The sequence below is a fragment of the Theropithecus gelada genome, chromosome X (assembly GCF_003255815.1).
Source record: "Theropithecus gelada isolate Dixy chromosome X, Tgel_1.0, whole genome shotgun sequence".
NCBI lineage: Eukaryota > Metazoa > Chordata > Mammalia > Primates > Cercopithecidae > Theropithecus > Theropithecus gelada.
Window position 1 is genome coordinate 43624126 of NC_037689.1, and position 14617 is coordinate 43638742.

At 39.6% G+C, this 14617-nt stretch overlaps 1 protein-coding gene across 2 annotated transcripts in view; it reads left to right on the forward strand.

The window, feature by feature from the left end:
* Nucleotides 1-514: 514 nt before the first annotated feature.
* MBTPS2 (membrane bound transcription factor peptidase, site 2) overlaps nucleotides 515-14617 on the forward strand; it is a 46260-nt gene continuing 32157 nt past the window's right edge. For both annotated transcript variants that reach the window (XM_025372802.1, XM_025372801.1), the window contains exons 1-4: nucleotides 515-792; nucleotides 4163-4311; nucleotides 6496-6712; nucleotides 12846-12949. In XM_025372802.1, coding sequence (XP_025228587.1) covers nucleotides 718-792; nucleotides 4163-4311; nucleotides 6496-6712; nucleotides 12846-12949 — 545 coding nt within the window. In that variant the 5' untranslated portion in view covers nucleotides 515-717. The remainder of the gene's footprint in view (nucleotides 793-4162; nucleotides 4312-6495; nucleotides 6713-12845; nucleotides 12950-14617) is intronic.

Here is a 14617-nt window from a genome sequence, read left to right on the forward strand (position 1 = left end):
ATGTTGAACGAAACAAGCCAGACACAAAGATTACTTATTGCATTCTATTTACATAAAGTTAAAAATAATCAGAACAGGGGGAGGGGCTATTGACTAGGAAGGGACGCAAGAAGGAAATTCCTCAGAGGGAAATTTTCTCTATTTTGATTAGGGTACACGGATATATATATATATATATCTATCTCAAAAATCACAGAAATGGACAATTGAGCTCTGTGTGTATGATTTCATTATATGTAAATTTACAATTCAGTAAAAAGGATAATCTGCATAATTAAATCTGCATATGTATGACAGGGTCGGGTAGGGAGAGACGATTACTTTAGACGACCCCAAATCCTCATAGGTTAAAAGAAACAGCAAACTCCTGATCAGAACTGGCGAAAATGGAGAGTAGACAGCAGGGAGGGCCAAAGCCTAAGAAATCGCTACAAGACTAGACGCCGAGTTCGAACTACTGCCAGGACGGCGGCGCCCGAGCGCCCACAAAAATAAGCCCCCGCGCCATTTCCGGTACTAGCAAATCCTCCTGTATGTCCCCACTGGAAGAGTCCGGTGGGAAACTGTGCCACCGCAGGGAAGGAGCCGGCGGTAGCTTGGTTCCTGAGCGGATGCTGGGGCTGTAAGGCGCGCGCGGTCAGCTGTTTGCGGTGCAGGGAGGAGGACGCCGGGGCTCGCCTTCCCTCCTCTGCCGCCGCCGCCGCCGCCGCCGCCGCCATGATTCCGGTGTCGTTGGTGGTGGTGGTGGTGGGTGGCTGGACTGTCGTCTACCTGACCGACTTGGTGCTGAAGGTGAGGGCCTTGGGCCTAAGGTCCAAGCCCGCGGTGCCCATGGCCGGAGCGCGAGGCCTTCTTTTCTCTTCCCCTGCCTCGCGCCTCCCGGGCTGGACGGTGCCCACGTGCGACAGTCCGCGTGGTGGATCGGCCCGGTGGAGTAAATAAAGCATTGCCGGCCGCGGGAGGGGTGTGGCGGCCTGCGCGGCTGCCACCGTCGCAGTGCGGGACAGTGCAGGCCCTTCAGCCTTCGGGTCCTGCCTGGGAGGCGCCAGTGGTGGGATCGGGAGGGCCGGGGCCCTGCCAGACCCAGCCGCTGCAGTGCAGCAGGGAGGAAAAGAAAACGTCTGCTTAGTAAAGACAGTGCTTTCCCTTACTGTTTTTAAGGTCAAGACGCTCTAGAGACTCAGATATTGGAATGAATCTAAATCAAGTCGTGATTTAGATCAGTAGTCTCAAATTTTTAAATGCATATGATCGTCTGCTGTTGCGGTCAAAATGCAGATTCCGATTCAGCAGGTCTGCGGCAAGGCCTAAAATTCTGCATTTCTAACCACTTCCCAAGTGCTGCTGATACTGCCAGATCACAGAGTGTACTTCAGAGTAGCACACTCAAATAGCAAGGATTTACATAACCAGTTTCTGACTACTTGAATTCTGACTTGCATCCTGCACCCCACTTCTTCACACTAACCAGATACCTGGGTGCACGGTCCATTTTCCAGTTATTTGAGAAGGGTAGCAGAAAATCAGAAAGAGTTGTCTGACCACATGCTTCAGGCAAGCTTTTGAAATTGAGTATTGGGGGGGTAGGGGATGGGGGAGAGTAATTGTGTATGTGGAATAAGATCATATAAATTCTCAAATGTTTAATACAAATTCCAGTTATGAATAGCAAAACCTTCATGTTATGAATACCATTTAAAATAGAAAACCATAGTATTGCGTGTTTTAGCTTTAACAATAAAATGAAATGAGACTTTTCCTTCTTTCTATCATTTAAACTCGTAAAGTGCAGGAGGTTATATAGTGTAGTCCTTAGATCCAGGGCTGGGCTTCTAGCCAATGTGACCTTGGGAAAATTGCTATCTGTGCCTTGGTTTCTCGTCTTTAAATAGAGATAATAGTAAGGATCTCCTAAGATTATAGAGAGAATTACATTAGTGTATCCACATAAAGTCTCGCTCCTCAACTTGAGGTTCAAGGACCAGTAGCACTTGCATCATTTGGGAGCTTGTTAGAAATGCAGAATCCCAGGCCTCACCCCGACCTAGGGAATCAGAATCTGCATCTTAGCAAGATCCCAGGTGGCTCCTCTGTACCTGTTTGTGTTTGAAAAGCACTGATGTGGCCAGTCACAGTGGCTCACACCTGTAATCCCAGCACTTTGAAGGAGGCTGAGGTGGGAGGATTACCTGAGTCCAGGAGTTCGAGACCAGCCTGGGCAATATAGTGAGACTTTATCTCTACAAAAAATTTAAAAGCTAGCCAACCATGGTGGTGCATGCCTGTAGTCCCAGCTACTCTGGAGGCTGAGGTAGGAGGATTGCTTGAGTCTGAGAGTCAGGGGTTACAGTGAACCAAGATCGTGCCACTGCACTTTGGCCTGGGTGACAGAGCAAGACCCTGTCTCAAAAAAAAAAAGAAAAAGCACTGATTTAAAGTACTTGGCATAGTGGTTAACATGTCATAAGCAATACGGGCCACAGTGATTTTGTTGTTTGAAAAAGCCACATGAGCCAGGTATGGTGGTGCAGCCTGTAGTCTCAGCTACTTGGGAAGAAGAGGCGGGAGGATAGCTTGAGGCCAGGAGTTCCAGGCCAGCCTGAGTAACATAGTAAGACACACACACAAAGCCACATGATTTCTTCATGTTGCATATGTGGAAAAAAAAATCTAAAATAAAAAGAACTTTTACAGCCCCTAGTCACGAGTGAGGTGACCAAGATGTCACTGGTTTCAGTGACAACCCCTAGCTCCTTAAGAGTGCACCATCCTCTGAGCAAAAGACCTAACACCCACTCAGAATATCTGCCTGGGAAATGGAGAGACCTCAACTTTTAGGAGCCTGCACCTTTAGTTTCTCTGCTTCCAGCTTGGTCTGCTGATCCATCCTCGGTTTTTCTAGGATTTCTGCATAGACATCTGTTGGAGAAGTGTGTCATTCCTTTTCCAAGTCTTGGAAAACAAGCAGACTTAAAATTTAACTACCGGAAGACTGGGAGCAGATAACATTACAGATCCAAAGCAAACAGCTACCTATATTTAGACTATGATCATTTTTTAAGACTATGATAGGGCTAAGATTTCCTTCTTGGACAGATAAGTTTCTCACATGGGTGGGCATCAATATGACAATACTTACTGTACTTACTGTAACTGAGTCAGGTATATAACACAGACTTATGTCATCCAAAATCGTATATTAGTCAAGGACTTCAAACTTCCCTAAAGGTAAAACTCTTGTTGGGGCTGTGTATAAGCAGCTATTCCCACAACCCCAGAGAATTTAAGGGACATTACTAAGCCCAAGATGGTTTTAGATAAGTTTTTTACTTTTTACATGATCAAAGTTGGCCTAACTTCTTAGGGTTGTTGCTCAGAAGAAGAAAGCAAGCCCTGATTGCAACTGTTCCTTCTCTTGGATTGGTTGGGGTTTTTTTTTTTTTAATTATAACACAAGGCTTCTAGACCAGTGCTGTCCAATATGGCAGCTATTAGCTACATGTGGTTATTGAGCCTTTTGATCAGAGCTAGTCCAAACTGAGATGTGCTGTAGGTATAAAGTTGATGTTGAAATTCAACGAATTAGTACCCCCCAAAAAGTAAAGTATCTCAACAATAGTATATGTTGATTACATGTTGAAATATCTTGGATTTTGGGGTAAAAGTATATAAAAATTAATATTTAAAATTTGGCTGTTAGAAAATTTAAAGTTATATATGTGGCTTACCTTTGTGGCTCACATTATATTTCTATTGGACAACACTGTTCTAAGCAGGGGTCAGCAAACTTTTTGTAAAGGCCTTGGTAGTAAGTATTTTAGGCTTTTTGGGCCACACAGGGTCTCTGTCGCATATTTTTGGTTTTTATTGTATTTTTATAATCCCTTAAAAATGAAAACTATTCTTAGCTCACAAGTTGTGTGAAAACAGTCTGTAGTTTGGATTTGGCCTGCTGCCCATAGTTTACCAGACCCTAATCTCAGTAGACCAGTTAGGTCTGTGACCTTTAATATTCTGAAGAATAAACATAAAGCTTCAAGATTATAAACATTTGGGCAGTCAGCATCTTGATTTCCTCTAGAAAATACTTTGTGTTATTTTCTTACACATTATAAATTGTTCTTCAAAATTGAGTGATTAAGAACTTTTCTTTCTCTCTTAGTCATCTGTCTATTTTAAACATTCTTATGAAGACTGGCTGGAAAACAACGGATTGAGCATCTCCCCTTTCCACATAAGATGGCAAACTGCTATTTTCAATCGTGCCTTTTACAGTTGGGGACGGCGGAAAGCAAGGATGCTTTATCAATGGTACTCTTCATCTTCTTTTGTTTGGTTTAAGTTAATCATTAAGTGATCACTACAGACAGCTTGTTAAATTAACTATTTCCATCACTTTGCAGTTTTCTGAGTTTTAAAATATTGACAATATTAAAACTTTCTGGTTTTATATAACCTTATGGGATCGTATCATTGGGGCTTGCATACATTAAAAATCGAGGCATTTATGGCAATTTATGATTAGGGGCTTTATAATGATCTCTGGGACACCCAAGATACTGGCAGGTTCTGTAGATGAGCGAATGTGAGGGTCAGGGGTGGCATGGTCTAAATTTCTTTTTGTTAAAAATTTAGCCCCAAATGGATTAGAGCTAAATGTAAACAATCAGATCATCAGAGTTAGCAGAAAATGCAATAGCAGATCAAAGCATACAAAGTGGAAAAAAGGATATAATAAAGATAAGAACAGAAATCAGTGAAATAGAAAATACACAATAGAGAAAATCAGCAAAGCCAAAAGTTGGTTCTTTGAAAATATTAATTGGGCCAGGTGCAGTGGCTCACACCTGTAATCCCAGCACTTTGGAAGGCCAAGGCAGGTGGATTGCTTGAGGCCAGGAGTTCAAGACCAGCCTGGCCAACATGGTGAAACCCTGTCTCTACTAAAAATACAAAAATTGCTGGGCATGGTGGCATACATCTGTGGTCCCAGCTACTCGGGAGGCCAAGGCACAAGAATTACTTGAACTCAGGAGGCAGAGGTTGGCAGAGAGCCAAGATCACACCATTGCACTACAGCCTGTGTGACAGAGCAAGACCCTGTCTTAAATAAATAAATAAATAGAAAATATTAATTGATAAATCCCTACCATGACTGATGAAGAAAAAAGAAACATAAGTAATTAAAAATGAGAATTGAGGCCAGGCACAGTATTCCATGCTTCAGCCCAGGAGTTCGAGACCAGCCTGGGTAACATGGTGAAACCCCATCTCTACAAAAAATATAAAACTTAGCCAGGCGTGGTGGCTTGGGTCTGTAGTCCCAGCTACTTGGGAGGCTACATGGTGAAACCCCATCTCTACAAAAAATATAAAACTTAGCCAGGCGTGGTGGCTTGGGTCTGTAGTCCCAGCTACTTGGGAGCTAGTTGGGAAGATCACCTGAGCCCTGGGAGGTCAAGGTTGCAATGAGCTGTGACCATGCCACTGCACTCTAGCCTGGGTGACAGAGACCCTGTCTCAAAATGAAAAATCGGAATTGAAAAGAGGACATTACTACAGATTCTATAGACATTAAGAACATAGTAAGACTGCCGGGCGTGGTGGCTCACGCCTGTAATCCCAGTACTTTGGGGGGCCGAGGCGGGCGGATCACGAGGTCAGGAGATCGAGACCATCCTGGCTAACACGGTGAAACCCCGTCTCTACTAAAAATACAAAAAATGAGCCGGGTGTGGTGGCGGGCGCCTGTAGTCCCAGCTACTCGGGAGGCTGGGGCAGGAGAATGGCATGAACCCAGGAGACGGAGCTTGCAGTGAGCCAAGATCACGCCACTGCACTCCAGCCTGGGTGACAAAGCAAGACACCGTTTAAAAAAAAAAAAAAAAAAAAAAAGGAACATAGTAAGACTATTAAGAAAATTCTATGCCTATAAATTTGACGGTTTTAATGAAGTAAACAAGTTCCTTGAAAAACACAACTTATCAAAGTTAGAAAACATGGCAGATTATCTCCACTATAGAAGGGTAGCTTCTAATTATTAAAACAATAGAAAAAAGAAACTATTATTAAATTGTGCCATGTTAATATTTAAGTTCATTTTATCACAAAGTAAAGCTGAAATACAATGCAGACAATAGAAGAGGTAGATGAAAAAGGATGGATGTCTATAATGTCAAAAAGGCTTTCATAACGATATAAGGACAAGATCAAAACAACGTTATGTAAATGAGCAAGTGCATGAGAGGAAACAAACTTTTTCATTGGGAATGATATTCAGATTCTTTAGTTATCAGAGAATTATAAATTATAAAACTGCTTAAACTAAGCTCATGCTTCAGTCAAATATTTGAAGTTCATGTAGGAAAAAGAGGCAGAGTTATTGAAATTTTTTAGCCATTATTTTAAAGCTATGAAATGTGGCTGGTCAGTGAGTTTGCTAGTCCATGAATTGAGAGAAATTGTAAATTAACATGATTTTTTTCCTTTTGACAGGTTCAATTTTGGAATGGTGTTTGGTGTAATTGCCATGTTTAGCTCATTTTTTCTCCTTGGAAAAACGCTGATGCAGACTTTGGCACAAATGATGGCTGACTCTCCCTCTTCTTATTCTTCCTCCTCTTCCTCTTCCTCCTCTTCTTCCTCTTCCTCTTCTTCATCATCTTCCTCTTCCTCCTCCTCGCTTCACAATGAACAGGTGTTACAAGTTGTGGTAAGTATCGTCTTTTTGCTTTAAATAACTATCGAAATAGAGATGCAAGATACCACTTCTGACCTAGTGTAACTCCTATCCATAATATAAATATGGAAATAAATTAAAAGTCTAATAATTTTCAAATTACCTGCTTACACAAAAAAATTAATAAGAATACAGCAAGGAATTGTTGAAATATTTGGTAGTAGCTTAGTATTAATGGTAATAGAGAACAAATGAACCATCGTTAAGACTGTCAGCAATTACACAGATATGTGACTGAATGTCTTTTTAAGATGTTAAATGATTGTTACTTTCAAAGAATAAGCATGCTGAGGTAAGATCTCTATAATGTATAAGTAAATTGCATTCCAATTCTATGCAAAGTGTTTCCCTTTCCTTTTCATGGCCTTCAGAGCCTAACCAATAATATCCGTTTAATTAAAGATATAAGACCTTTCTGAGTCGTCACTGTGATTTCTTAATATGAAGAATAATGTGCTGAGTTGTACTCCTTTAAAACTCATGTGTAGACCTATACCTTATCATTTTATGTCTCCAAAGTTTGGAAGGGGGCTTTACATTGGCTCACTTTTATTTCACATTTTTACATTTATAGTTCCCATTTCCATGAGTCATGGATGTTGTTTTTAATCGTGTTCTTATTAATGGAGTAGACTAAGGATTAGTAACAGATTGGTTTTTTTTTTTTTTTTTCCTTGTCTCTTTGTGGCCTCTACTAGGCTGGGTCACTGGGAAGATTTAGAAGTCATTTGTAGAAAACAATAATCTCTCCTATGGCCATAGATCTTTCTTAGACATTAAAAAGATTTACCAGGTGAGGCCTCAGAATAAATTATTTATTTCTTCAGCAAACATTCCCTGCCTTACAGATAAGAAAATCGAGGCACAGACATGTTAAGTCACTTGCCTGTGGTCACAACTCATAACTAGTAGATCCATCATCACTGATCTTAGAGCCTATGGACATTATGCTCTATTATTATCATTATTATTATTATTATTTGAAACGGAGTTTTGCTCTTGTTGCCCAGGCTGGAGTGCAATGTGGCACGATCTCAGCTCACCACAACCTCCGCCTCCCAGGTTCGAGCTATTCTCCTGCCTCAGCCTCCCGAGTAGCTGGGATTACAGACATGCGCCACCACGCCCGGCTAATGTTGTATTTTTAACAGAGATGGGGTTTCTCCATGTTGATCAGGCTGGTCTTGAACTCCCGACCTCAGGTGATCCACCTGCCTTGACCTTCCAAAGGGCTGGGATTACAGGCATGAGCCACTGCGCCCAGCCTATGCTCTACTTTTAAGAGAGGTAGATAATTCTTCAAGGAACTATAAATAATTTTACTTACAGTTTTATACCTCTAGGTATATGGTGGGAGGATAGGTGGGACTGGAGGCAAGAGAACAGGATAGTGCAGGAAATAAGGTGGGAGATACAGATAGGGTCTAGGTTATAAAGTTTATATTTTACCTGTAGGTAGCAAGTCTATACAAAATGGACCAAAGTCATTAGACTGAAGATGTGGAGATAATTTAAGAGCAGTAATTTATTTTAGAAGTGATAAAGATCTAAAATTAGTGGCAAGGAGAATGAAGGGGATAGATTGAAGTGACCTTTTGGAGTGGAATTCTCAGACCTTGGTGATGAATTAAATGTGAGACTGGAGGGAGAAGGAAAAGTTTAGGATGACTCAGGTTACATGATTGGTTATTGTTCACCAAGAAAGAGGATAAGAGAGAAATAAGCCAGTTGGAGAAAATATGATCATTGGCTTATCTGCCTGCTAGAATTAGAATGGCAAAATGTTGTTTAGGGAAGAAATTATTTCTTCTCTTTGCCACTCAGTTTATTCATAGTGCTCACAAAAATATCAGCTCTATTAGGAGAGCCGTGCTTTGGAACCATTAAGAAGTCAGCTGCCCTCTGGAGCCCACCATGCATATTCATGTATAAGTTTAAGAATGTTATGAATCCTGACTTTGACATGAGCTCTTGTCGCTTAGGTAACATACCTTCTGTTTACCCTATAATTCCCGACAGCCTTGTTCAGTATTAATTCTCTAAACCATGGCACTCTGTGTTGTTGAAAGTATTCTGTATTCAGTATTCCGGTACATCTAATACCCTGTGTGAATCATGGCAGAGACAGATGGGCAATCGTGTACTGTTGCCAACAAATAAGACCTACCATCTGTTGGTATTATCACACATTCAAATTCTTACTTTATCTCACTCACTAGTACATGCAGAAAATAATAAAGAGAAGGAAGAAATATTAATAAAGAGAAGGAAGAAATATCCTATTGGACCAAGCTTACTGATTTATTTGAAATGAAGGTAAAGTAACCAGGATATTTTGTGATATAGAGGGTATGTATGACAATCTTAAGTATGTACATTTAGAGAGGGTCAGAGAAAAGTGTAACACTGGAAAGATGTCTGACAACTTGGGAATGGAGCAGGTATATAAAAAGGGACATAGAAGTTCTTGAAAAAAGTTGCTCAATAGGGTCCAAGTAAAGAGAATTTCAGATAATGAACATTATAAACATATCCATTTCCTTTGACTCTTTACCTCCATATCTGGGACTCTAGCTTAAGGAAACACTTTCAAATACAGAAAAAATAGTATTCATTAAGCTCTTTAGCCTAACATTATTTATTATTATGAAGAATTAAAAGCAACCAAAATATCTGAGGAATGGTTAAATTATTGGATTGTCATTCAATTAGATATTATGCACACATTAAAAATGATTATAACTAGTTTCGGCCAGGCACGGTGGCTCACACCTGTAGTCCCAACACTTTGGGAGGCGGAGGTGGGTGGATCACCTGAGGTCAGGATTTCGAGACCAGCCTGGGAAACGTGGTGAAACTCCATCTCTACTAAAAATACAAAATTAGCCGGGTGTAGTGGCGTGTGCCTGTAGTCCCAGCTATTTGGGAGGCTGAGGCAGGAGAACTGCTTGAACCTGGGAGGTGGAGGTTGCAGTGAGCCAAGATCGCACCATTGCACTCCATCCTGGGCAACAAGAGCGAAATCCCAGCACTTTGGGAGGCCAAGGTGGGCGGATCACAAGGTCAGGCGATCGAGGCCATCCTGGCTAACACAGTAAAACCCCGCCTCTACTAAAAATACAAAAAAAAATTAGCTGGGCGTGGTGGCGGGCGCCTGTAGTCCCAGCTACTTGGGAGGCTGAAGCAGGAGAATGGCGTGAACCCGGGAGGCGGAGCTTGCAGTGAGCTGAGATCGCGTCACTGCACTCCAGCCTGGGCTACAGAGCGAGACTCCGTCTCAAAAAATATATATAAATAAATAAAATAAAACAACAACAACAAAAATGATTATAACTAGTTTCATAACTGGAGAAAGGACACTTGGAATTAATGGAATTTAGAAAATGATTCAAGCAGCATTGTTTGAATCTTCAGTTACTAAAGGAGGCTTTTTAGATGAGATTTCTCTGTGTCCACAAAAATAAATTCCAGTTGAATTAAAATTAAAACTTGAAACCATAAAAGACCTTGAAAGAAAAAAGCCAGGTTATCATTTTTATGAACACAGAATGAGGAAGACATAGAGCGAATAGTAGAAACCATGAATATTTTTTATATAACAGTAACACCTTTATTTTTTATTTTTTAAATACTTTATTAGAGCAGTTTTAGATTCACAGCAAAATTAAGAAGGTACAGAGGTTTCCCCCTTACAATGATGAACAGATGTGAATATGTCATCACCACCCATAGTTTACATTAGGGTTCACTCTTGGTGTGAACCATGAATACTAATAGATTACCTAAATTTTACATATCGAAAACTAAAAACAAAGTAAAATTAAAAGGCAAACAAACTGTGGAATACATTTATGTCATGTATTACAAAGGACCAATGCTGATATTTGAAGTGATCTTACAGATCAGTAAGAAAAAGATGAATACTTTAGGAGAAAACAAGTCAGGTCATCAGTAGGCAGCTCACAGAAAGGCCAAAAAAAAGTCAAAAGTACAGAGAAAGTTCAGCTTTACAAATGGTCAAAGAAATGTAAATCACATTGCAGATTTGAATAAAATGAGCTTGCCCAACGTTATGGAAGGGTCTGCTTTTAGAGTACAATTTGATGATATGTATCAAAATCTTTTAAATTTTGTGTAATAATAGCATTTACTACCCTCTCTGTGAGGCATAACATTAAACATTGGACAAAGATTAGCTCATCTAATCCTCAAAATTACCCTTTTGTGCAAATGTGGTTATTTCCATTTTAATGATGAGAAAATAGAAATGTTGGAGGAATAATGCCAACTTTCCTGAGGTCATTTAGCTAGTTAACAGATAGAGACAGGACCTCAAACCCATAATATGTCTCAAGAGCCCAATCCCTTAGCAAGTATGCTCATCTAAGAATTTCTTCCTCCAAAATATTTAGGTGTATGTATCCGAATATCTTCATCACATTATTTATAAGAGCAGAAACTTTTAAAACAATTAAATGCCCAACAGTTTATTCCATAGAACACAGTGTAGCTATTAAAAATCATATTGAAATAGAAAAGACTCGGCCGGGCGCGGTGGCTCAAGCCTGTAATCCCAGCACTTTGGGAGGCCGAGACGGGCGGATCACGAGGTCAGGAGATCGAGACCATCCTGGCTAACACGGTGAAACCCCGTCTCTACTAAAAAATACAAAAAACTAGCCGGGCGAAGTGGCAGGTGCCTGTAGTCCCAGCTACTCGGGAGGCTGAGGCAGGAGAATGGCGTGAACCCGAGAGGAGGAGCTTGCAGTGAGCTGAGATCCGGCCACTGCACTCCGGCCTGGGTGACAGAGCAAGACTCCGTCTCAAAAAAAAAAAAAAAAAAAAGAAATAGAAAAGACTCATGGGAAGATGTCTGTGATACTGTTAAATGAAGGGGCAAATTTCAAAACCAGATTTATAATAAAAGTATAGTTTTTAAATATATGTGTACAGGAAAAGACTAGAAGGACACACATCAGAATGATTCAGAATGGTTTTGTATGTGTATGTATGTTTGGGGAGCAGAATTTTAGGCTTCTGTTTAGCTTTGAATTTTGCAGTTTTCCTGCTTTAAACATATTTTTTATAATTAATATAATAATTATAAAAGAAAGCAGAAATTTCCTCCAGAATGATACCTTTTAGGTTCCAACTCCTGGACTGTAAGAAATAGATTCTCAGTATGTAAATGGTATTCCTGAGCCTGGTGTGTCCCACTTAGCCTAATTTATTGTCTCTCTTTAACAGATGACATAACTTGGGAGTGATTACTTATGAGAATATATCTTTGCTATCTAAAAAAAATTGCTGTGCAGCTCTTATCTTCCCTTGTGTATGCAATAATACATAACTGCACATTTTAGGAGCACATGATTGTAAGACAACTCCTGCTTCAAATGTTTGTAACATGTCTATATGTTCCAAATGCCTTAATTTCGACATTAAATTTCAATTTTAATGTATTTGTGTATCTTTCACACTATTTTTCTGACCAACATAGTAGCCCAACTGATGGAATAGAAGGGTATGGTGCTCCCACACTGATCAGGATCCCTATTAGAACAGCTTTCATTACCAACTCACCTATAACTTGAGGATATTAAAATGAAACTCGCTGATTAATAATATGGGGTTCCTATATTAATCAACACAAGTACTTGGAACCTTGCAATAACATTTCAGAGGAAGGTCTAGGAATTTTAACAACCATTCCCAAATCAGGCATCCAGCCTTTGAGGGTGGGTCAGCTGCTGCCTGCTTCACTGTCACCCTGCATTCCTTGGCACTTTGCTGGGCTCCCTCATTCTTTCCCATGGTGAAGACTCCAGGAAGCTAAAGTTTGAACTGTTTAACCTGGTGTTTCCCATTCTCTTTAGATTGGTTTTGTGCTTGTTCCAGAGAAACTGGCTAGTTCGAAAAATGAAATAGTGTTTTTGCTTTTTATTATGATAGAAATGGAGAAGTGAACCATTGTCATATTACTTTTAGTTTGCAGAACATTCAGCTTGAAGGTTTAATACAGAATGAACATCATGTATCTTAGTGCCCAAGTGGGACTCCCCTGCACCCCCACTGATAATTGCTGCCATATTGTGTCTATGAACAGGTTCCTGGTATAAATTTACCCGTCAATCAACTGACCTATTTCTTCGCGGCAGTTCTCATTAGTGGTGTTGTACATGAAATTGGACATGGGATAGCAGCTATTAGGTAATGATATTTACCTTTTTCTTCATACTACATGCAAAAAAAAGCTTTTCATTTAGGAGGATTTATTACTAAAATCTGCTACATTTGATACTTCACTATTTTTCTTTCTGTGGCTATTTCCTAGTGCATAGCCATCATTTGTTACTTTGAGGAAGCTTCTTTTTTTATAGAGAAGATTAATATGTTGATGAATATGCTCTGTTAGCCACGGGCATATCTGTAATCAGGGTCTTTCTATCCTTTGCCTTTGCCAGCGTGGTTATCCTCATGATGCCTCAAAGATTTTTTTTACCAAATCCTGAAAGCCAATCTTTCTGTTCATCATTGAGTCAGAATGATAACCACTGTACTCAAAACCCACTCACCTTAGAACTTTATTTGACTTAGCAGCTGAAATAATTTCCTGCTTCTGCTTATGTCCTCTGCTGGCTAGAGCAAAAAAACTGAAAGCACTGAGTTTAACAAATATCATAGTCTATCTGGAAACCCAAGTGGAAGATAAGATGAGACCTGGGACTAGCTTTGAGTATCACGCTCTGTTCTTGGTCTTGGCTTCCCAAATGTATCACTGTAACTATACCTAAGCATTTAGAATCCTATAACGCATACAAAATCATGATGGGGAGAGGGCCACGTCACAACTCCCCTGCTACCTCCATTGCTAATTACTGCCATAATTAGCAAGCATGCTAATAGGAATGTGTTTTATCCTTTTGGTGTGTGGACCAGAGAAAAGGCTAAAAACCTCTGTTTTGGAAGAGAAGGTGTAATCACTTCTTATTACTTTCCAGTTGTTTATGAACAAGAGTCTATTTATTGGCAATAAATCCTCATCTTGACAGAGCATATACTATTACACAGGTGTGCACAATAGTGGCTTAAAGTGGTGGCTGCTGGGTTTCTTTTTCTTTTTAAATCTCCTTCACCTCTGCTTCCATGTTTTTAGCTTTGCAGCCTTTAGGATTTTACCTACAGACACATCGTTAATAACAGCTTAACAATTTACAGTATGTTTGTAAAGATAACTTGGGTAATTTTTTTTTAAATCCCAACTGCCAAGAAAAAAAATGAACTGTACAGCTGTCTTATATATTTAGTATTAAGCAACAGCACAGTATATTTAGGTGATACTTTTTTCTAGGGGGCCTGGTTGGTTTTATGAGACTTAAATATTAATTTTTGGAAAATGAAGTGATAAAAAAATGGTTCTTTTTTTTTTTTAATATGGAGAGCAAAACCTGCTGAAAAAACTGGTTCTCTTAAGGACAATCTGAGCATTATGCATGTTTAAACATACTTACTTAATGTTAGCTCGATAGGAATACACCTAGATAGATCTCTACCATTATTTATAATTGCTAAGACAAATACAAGCTATTAGATAATTTACTTGAATTATATAGTCTCCTGTGTCCTTCTCTGATAATAGTTCAGAGTAAACCATAAAAATGTTTTTCATTTAGTTTCTCATAAAAGCCATTTCTGTATATATGTGACTAACTTCAATTATTTGCTCAACACATTGGTTTCTAAAAATTTTGAAGTGATGTCTATTTCAGTATGCCCTATGTTACAAAATTCAATTTCACAGATAACCAAATCTGTACATTATTATAAAATTAAGATTATATATAGTATAGATATAATTTTTTGGCTGTTCAGAGGGAC